Source organism: Euleptes europaea, chromosome 4 (genome assembly GCF_029931775.1).
Source record: "Euleptes europaea isolate rEulEur1 chromosome 4, rEulEur1.hap1, whole genome shotgun sequence".
Taxonomy (NCBI): Eukaryota; Metazoa; Chordata; class Lepidosauria; order Squamata; family Sphaerodactylidae; genus Euleptes; species Euleptes europaea.
The window spans coordinates 94,983,722-94,992,138 of record NC_079315.1 but is presented as its reverse complement, the minus strand read 5'-3'; the positions used below and the strand labels follow the sequence as shown (position 1 = coordinate 94,992,138).

At 46.0% G+C, this 8,417-nt stretch overlaps 1 protein-coding gene across 5 annotated transcripts in view; it reads left to right on the top strand.

Moving 5' to 3' along the window:
• The first annotated feature begins 1,613 nt into the window (after nt 1-1,613).
• Nucleotides 1,614-8,417, top strand: part of KIF2A (kinesin family member 2A) — a 63,148-nt gene continuing 56,344 nt past the window's right edge. For all 5 annotated transcript variants that reach the window (XM_056847901.1, XM_056847899.1, XM_056847900.1 and 2 more), the window contains exon 1: nt 1,614-1,690. In XM_056847901.1, coding sequence (XP_056703879.1) covers nt 1,627-1,690 — 64 coding nt within the window. In that variant the 5' untranslated portion in view covers nt 1,614-1,626. The remainder of the gene's footprint in view (nt 1,691-8,417) is intronic.

Below are 8,417 nucleotides of genomic sequence, written 5' to 3'. Positions count from 1 at the left end.
CGAAGGCCGTCACATATTGGGATAAACTGGCAAAAATGGATTTTACTATTTTAGTTAATGAGTTATAGAAATAAGTTTAACTTTTTTAATTTCATTGTCAATAGTGTAATCTTTAAACTGTTCCGACACTTCTCCGGAAGCCTGGTGAAGGGTCACTTTTTGGGTGGGTGATGGGTCAAAAGGATATTTTGTAATTGGTTCTTGTAGGTTATCCGGGCTGTGTGACCGTGGTCTTGGTATTTTCTTTCCTGACGTTTCGCCAGCAGCTGTGGCAGGCGTCTTCAGAGGAGTAACACTGAAGGACAGTGTCTCTGTAGGAAGAGTAATATATAATCAGAAAGGGGTTGGGTTTGAGCTGAATCATTGTCCTGCAAAAAGTATCCAAGGTAATGTGCTAACCATTGTCCGGTAAGTATCAAGATAATGTGCTAATGAGGGTGTGGTATGTTAATGTGGAACCATTGTATCCTGAAGTGATCTGTTAATAATATTGTCGAAGGCTTTCACGGTCAGAGTTCATTGGTTCTTGTAGGTTATCCGGGCTGTGTAACCGTGGTCTTGGAATTTTCTTTCCTGACGTTTTGCCAGCAACTGTGGCAGGCATCTTCAGAGGAGTAACACTGAAGAGACACTGTCCTTCAGTGTTACTACTCTGAAGATGCCTGCCACAGCTGCTGGCGAAATGTCAGGAAAGAAAATTCCAAGACCACGGTTACACAGCCCGGATAACCTACAAGAACCAATGATCTGTTAATGTGTGGAATCCAAAGCTAATCTGCATGGCTATTGGATAGTTTGTAATTCAGATGGGATCGAGAAGATTATATAACTGAGACTCTTTTGTATTTTTTTTGTTATTGTATTTGTTTGTTTTGTTTTATGCGTTTATGTTATTAAAAAAATCAAAAAATGAAGAAGAAATACATTGGTATGCAGCTAAGGAACTACACGCCACTTGAGCCTGGCTACCTGCTTTTGAACCACGAGCCTGTGCTTCTTCCCCCAAAGGATACGAACAGTCACTACAGCAGGGTGGAGCTAAAGGAGAGCGGTGCCCAGGTTGCGTCTCATCCACACGACTGGGGCTTTGCAGGGCCCTCGCAGGGCAGCCGGAGCTCGAGCCCAACCGTCCCTCCTCTCACTCGGTGGCCTTCAGCAAATCACCCCCCCTTTTTTTTATTTATTTTTTAATAATAACAACCTTGGGCGGGCATCCTACGAGGGAGGCCGTCCGTCAAGAGCGGGATGAGCTCGGGGAGAAGAGAGCGGCTCCATCTGCGAGGAGAGAAAAGGCGGCGGCCTTTTTCCCATCCCAACCGCCTCACGCCCCAAACTCCTCCTCAGCGGCTCGTAAGGCTCCGAAGGGAGACCCGCCGCCGCCGCCGCCCCTCCCACCCCCTTCAGCCGGCCCCGCCTCCATTGTGTGCGCAGGCGCAGCAGCACCCGGCGACTGTTGTATCCGGCCGGCGCCTTTTTTTCCTTCTCTCTCGCTCTCTCTCTCCTCCTCCCTCCTTTTCCCCTCCCCCCTCCCCCCCGTAGAAACGGCCGTTGCCGCTGCTTCCACCCCCCTCCCCAGTTTCCCCCTTCGCCCCGACCGCAGGCTCGCCTCCCCCCCTCTATGACGCGATGGCAGCGGCCAACTTCGGCAAGATCCAGATAGGGATCTATGTGGAGATCAAGCGCAGCGATGGTGAGCGGCGGCGTGGGGGGGGGGGGTGGGGAGCGCGGGATGGACAGAACGGCTGCGGAGCGGTTGCGGGAGCGGCCCCCGCCCCCCTCCTCCTCATCGCCTCAGTCATGGGGGAGGGGCCGCGCTGGGGGCCCATTGTGCGCGCGCGGGGGCCCCGGCGGGGGTGGGGGGTGGGGTCGCCCGGCCTTGTGTCGTCGGCTGCGGTTGTTAAGGAGCCTTTTGTGTGTGTGTGTGTGTGTGTGTGTGTGTGTGTGTTGTCTCCTGTGGTGGTGTCACTTGGGTGGGGGAGAGACAGGGGCTGACAGCCACCATCGCGGCTGGGCTGGGCGGCTTGCTGCAGTGTTGTGAGGAAGCGGCTGGGGGAGAATCAGTGATGTGGCCATTTATTCATGGGAGGCTGGGCCTTGGATTGGCCCCTCTCTGGATGCGCGTTTTCCCCATCTGAATTCTCAAAACTCAACAATAAGCCCCCCCCATGCAGAGTTTTGAGAACTCGGATGGGGAAAATGTGCATCTAGAGAGGGGCCAATCCAAGGCAAAATCTCCATGAATAAAGGTGTGTGTTGGTGTGTTTTGTGGTGGGGTGGGTAGGAGACCGGTGGGGAAGGGGTAGGGCGGAATTGGAAGGAAATGGGGGGTCCTTGAAGGGTAGGCAGGGGAACTGGCGGGCAAGGGCGTGACACCAGGGCGGGCGGGGGGAGGTTGTGGGGGTTTCCTGTAAGGTAGGTGGAAAAGGGGGAGGTGGGGATGGATGGGGTTGCAGGGAAGGGGGGGGTCTCTGGATTACGAATCAAGGTGGGATGGGGAGGCGCGGCAGGAAATGTGAGGGACGCGAAGTGGGGAGGCTTCGGGTGGGCTCCATTCGTTTCAAAAGAGGAAAGCTGTTAATCCACACACGCACACCCCAGCCCAGCAATTGCACTTCTCCCTTCTGCTTCAGCACAAATATGATGGAAATTGTGATTCTCTTTAGTTACGAAAAGCCGGTCGAAAGCAGAGAGACCACTTAAGCTTCAGCTCCCCCCCCCTTCCCACACACACAGTGTTGTACAAAAAAAAATCTTATCTGACGGGGGTAAACTGAACAGAATAGAGAGGAATCTCTAGTTTGGACACCCGGATGTTTGCATTGCTCAGTTTTTCTAGGGATGAGATTCCTGTGTGTGTTTTTTTGCACTTGTGTTTCCTGGCAGCAGCATGTGCAGCGCTTTCTATAGATGCAGATGAAGTTGGTAGGCGTGTAAAGCTTTGGAGCGATCACCCTTGAGTGCTGCGAATACAGTGTGTCTGAAGGGTTGCAGGCGGAGTGAATCGATGGGCCAGCCTCTCTTGCTCCATAATGGGTGTTGGTAGCTGGCTTTGCTAATGGTGGGGTGGGTCAGCTTGGGATTCATTCTGGAAAGGTATTCGGCCAGCGGTGCTGAATGCAGGAGGACTTCAGATGTTTGTGTGGTAGCCCTATGGTTACTAACACTGCTTAAAAGGAGGAAGAAGCACATCATAAGGCTGTGCTTTTCCTTTTAGCTTTGCTAATTGCACACTAAGGACCATGTTTATTGTAGCTGGAAATGTTCATAATGAAATTGTGTGTGTGTTGGGGGGGTTAGATTACTCACTTGTCAGCTGGATAATATAACTATAGGTAAAAACAATTACTTGTTCAGTTGCAGAGTGACCCATGCTGTTGAGGAAGGAAGAAATTTCTGCTTGTCTCAAATAATGATGGATGGGAGATACAGGTGTTTTCTGACTGAACATAAATTATTTCTACCTTGATGGTAGTAGTAGTAATAATAATATTTTTTATTTATATCCCACCCTCCCCAGGCAAGTTGATCTCAGAGTGGCTAACATCACAATATTAACTACATTTCATGGTACAAACAGATTACAACAATTTAAAACATTCTAAAATTATGCTGAATAATAAAATCTCTGTAATCAATCAGTGGCACCATATTTGTTCCCTACAAGGAGAGATGTTACAATGGCAATCAACATCCAGCTAGATGTCATACCTCAGGGAAGAGGATAATAAAACTAACGCTAAAGGAAGGGCACACATAAAGGGAGGGAGGGAAACATGGGAAATTGCTGGGGGAAAGAGGAAAAGGAAGTAGGAGAGGAGGCTAGCTACTAGATGATACAGTTGCTGCCCTCAACCATATGCCTGGTGGAACATCTCTGTCTTGCAAGCCCTGCAAAACTGAACTAGGTCCCGCAGGGCATGGGTCTCATTGGACAGAGAGTTCCTCCAGGCAGGGGCCAAAGTCGAAAAGGCTCTGGCCCTGGTCGATGCCAGCCTGACAGACTTTGGGCCAGAGACGTCTAATAAGTTGGTGTTAGCTGATAGTAAGGTATTGTTGAATTGTGTTCTGCACCATCACCACCCTCATGCTTTTAATTGCAAGGTGAACTGTGGCCTTCCTTGCTACAGGAATAGTACTGGAGGAAGAGGAGTCTGTGAATGAAAAATTCTTATTGGGAGAAGCTGAACGTTTCCTTGCTATTCACAAGTAGTAGATGTGTTTGCATGTTGGAAGGGGCTATAGCCCAGTGGTAGAACATCATGTTTGCATGCAGAAGGTCCCAGGCTCAATCTCTGGCACCTTCACTTAAAAGGGTAGGCTGTGTTTAAAGTGGAAGATTTATGCCTGAGACTCTGGAAAGCAGCTGCTAGAGTAGACAGTACAGTCCTTGGTAGACCATTGGTCTGACTGACTTTGTATAATGCAGCTTCATATGTTTTTAGTAACCTCTCTCATTACATGACAATGATGCTGCATCCAGCACGGGTTCAGACTGACTTATTAAAAAGCTGTGGTGTCATGCCCAGGAGTCTTTCACTCAACTGATCATCCTGATTTCGGTCACCATTTCATAAAATATGCACATAATCCTGTGGTCCTATGATATGGCTAGTGCAGACTGCCATAAACAAGTTTGTTGCTCCCATAATGGGTTGATTCCAGGAAAAAATATTTATTTAAAACATTGATAAACCCATCTTTGTCTCAGAAAACCAGGGGAACAGTAAAAAAAGGGGGGAACTGTTACCCAATGTGGATAAGTAAAAACAGAGCAAAAATAGCAGAATTAAAACAACTATTGAAAAAGCTTTACAAATAATCTTGGATAGAGATTGATATCTTGCAAGGCATCCAAAAAGCAATCAGCCTGAAGATCCAAAGGCTATTCTAAAGAGGTTTTGACTTGAAGAAGCACGGCTGCCGGAGGGGGGGGGAAGGCTGCTGTGGGAAGTGGGAATGCATTTCCTGTAGCACAATTCTGTTTGCACTGCTTAGGATCCAAGCCATTGTTTTTTGGGTCTTGGCGAAGGTACTGGTAGAATATGAATTGGATTATGAATTGGCATGTTTTTTAAAACTGAACTAACAGTGTACTGACTTATATAATTCCTAAGAGTATAATATTACATCTAGTATAAGACAACATGGGAGTGTTCATTTGTGAAAACTCATATCTGCCTAACAGTTGTTTTGATTCTTCCATGGTATGTAGCGTGTCTAGATTTTTGGTAGGTGCTGCTGTTTAGCAAATTTTTAGAACTGCCATAATTTGGTTCTTGTAGGTTGTCCGGGCTGTGTAACCGTGGTCTTGGAATTTTCTTTCCTGACGTTTCGCCAGCAACTGTGGCAGGCATCTTCAGAGTAGTAACACTGAAGGACAGTGTCTCTTCAGTGTTACTACTCTGAAGATGCCTGCCACAGTTGCTGGCAAAACGTCAGGAAAGAAAATTCCAAGACCACGGTTACACAGCCCGGATAACCTACAAGAACCAATGAACTCTGACCGTGAATGCCATAATTTATTTAGGCACTTTTACCACGCTGTTCTCTACTTATCGTGGTCTCCAAGTGGCTATTGCCACCCTCACCCAATAGAAAAACACAAATATTTAAATCCAGGTTAGCAAATTTACCTGTTCTCAACAGACGAGGAGCAGAAAAGGTGGTGGTTGCTTTGCCTTTGATAGCAGCAGTCTGTCTCTAGAGAGGCAGGTACTCCACCCAAGAGGCATCTCTCCTTTATACTTCCTGGGGCCGGAGAGGAAGGGCAGAGCAGGTGATAGCAGTTTGCCCTTAATGGCAAGCAGCAGTCTCTCCCCAGGTCAGCTTGGCAAACACTCAGGCTATCTTCTGCACAAAGTGTGATTTCTGTTGTTTTGATAGGTGAGTTTAGTATGGATCTGTATGTTTGTGATATAGTTAGCTTGGATGGTGGGGGGGGGCACATTTTGGTATGGTGCCATTAGAACTGTAACTTTCAGCTTTTCAGTCCTTAGTTGTCATTAGGATGTCTAATGTATGATATTACTAAATAGTGGATTTTATAAAATCCACAACATTGTCAAAAGGTTGATAGTACATAACACCAATGGTATATAAAACTATTTTGAAATGAAAACCAATTTCCAGCGGTACTGGGAACAGGGTAATGACTGAAAAGGTTGACTACTTAAGCTTATCGAAGAGCTTATCACAGTTGCTGTGATAATGAGATATATCAAGTAATGGCTACAGAGGGAACTTAAAGGAGGTGCATTGGGTGAAATTTGTGATACAAGGAAGTTAACATTTATACAAGGAAATATGGTATTTGCAATTAGAATTTTACTTGAGTGTTCTGTGGCAAACGACAGAAATGAATAGAAGGCTAGACATGCCAATGATACCTTAGAAAATGCTTGGAAATATCAATCCCCAGCACTGCATGTGCTTCTAAAATAATGTACAAGACTGTGGGGTAAATGGATATTAAAGAAAAACATTCTTGGTTATATTGTGACAGCTTCTAAAGACTTTTGTGTACCTTTTGCTAAAGTATGTACCTTTGAATACATGTCAAATACTTCATTAATTCCATAACAGACAGTCTATGTGAGATGTTTTGTGCCGGTTTTTACTTCCCCTATTGGGGCATGTTTGGTCAGGAAGCTATCTACACAGGTGTTTTGCTCTGCCTTACAGCAGCATTGCTTTCAAGAACATCCACGTGATGTCATTCTCTTTTTGTCTTGCTTTTGTATTTCCCCCTACATCACTGTGATCTTTCCCAAACCTAGTTTGGTATGATTGTTTGGAAAGATCACAGTGAAAGCACCTTTGGGAAGATGTTCATTTTTGCATGTCCCATGTACACACTGGCACCTTTCCTCAGCCCCCATGGCGGCTGTTTTCCCCACCACATCAGAGAGCTTTTTCTGGCTTAGAAAAATTGACAGAATTCTATAGTGTTTAATATCATAACGATCTGTTTCAATAATGTATTAGCTCCCAGGTTTTATACTAAAATGTGTGCCTCTAGCTTTATTCCTTGTGGAGTTATGAGGGAAAGGTGCAGCGTGCACAGAGCAGCTGTGGAGGGAAGGATTATTTATGTTACTTATAGTCTGCCTTTCTCACTTACACCTGCTCTGATGAGCGAAGCTGTCATGGTGGAGTGTAGGGGGAAGGGTGGTCGCACAGATATGAGGGTCTGAGGCCATGAAGGGTTTTGTATGTGATGGCTAGTACCTTGAATTGAGCCTGGTAATTGATGGGCATCCAGTGAAGTGCCTGCAGGATGGGAGTAATAAGCATGCTCCATTTAGCTCCCAATAATAGCTGAGCAGCTGCATTCTGGAACAGCTGGAGTTTCTGAATAGATTTTGAGGGAAGACCAAAGTACAGTGCATTGCAGTAGTCTGGTTTCATTGTTACTGTGGTGTGGATCCAGGTGGCTAGATCCACTGTATCAAGATAAGGGGCCATCTTTTGGGCTAGGCTGAGTTGGAAGAAAGCATTTTTATCAACTGCAGTAACTTGCTTCTTCAGTAATAAAGGTGGGTCCAGTTGAACCCCAAGGCTCTTAACTGAGTCGGCAAGGGTCAGCTGAACCTCCAAAGTGGGCAGCACAATGTCCTTCAAGATCTGTCTTTCCAACCAGCATTACCTCTATGTTTTCAGGGTTTAGTTTCAATTTGTTCACTCTTAGCCAATTTACCACAGCAGCCAGGCTATTCATGACCTGTACCATATCACCAGGGGATTTTGATAAGGATATATATGGCTGGATACCATCCGCATATTGATGATATCCAACTCTGAAGCTTTGAATGATTTGTCCTAAGAGCTTTACATAGAGATTGAAAAACATAGGGTATTGTATTGTACCATGTGGAACTACCAAGGATGTCCTACACTGTTGACCACTGGTCTCCTACAGCAACCCTTTGAATCCAGTCTGTGAGGAATGATTCGAACCAGTTTAGCATGCATCCCATTATACCTACTTCTGCCTCCAAGCCCCTCAACCGGATGGTATGATTTGCTGTATCAAACTGCAGAGGTCAGCCTGGGAAGAAGTCCAGCAAGAGCAACAAGGATGTATGGCCTTTGTCTACACTCAGACGGAGGTAATCTGTCCCGTAGCTTGGCCTGAAGTTAGACTGAAAAGGGTCTAGAGCAGAAGAGTTATCTAAGAAGTCCTGCAGTTGGTCTGATACTGCTTTCTCAATCACTTTGCAAAGAAAGGGCAGGTTAGAGACCAGGCGAAAATTGGCCACGTCATTTTTTTCTGTAGGGATAGTATTTTAAGTAGTGGATGGATGACTACCTCTTTGAGTTGCTATGGGAAGGTACCCTGAGTTTGTGACTGTTTATAATAGATGCTAAGAGGTTTTTTGATGTCCTTACATGATTTTAGCAGCCAGGATGGACAAGGA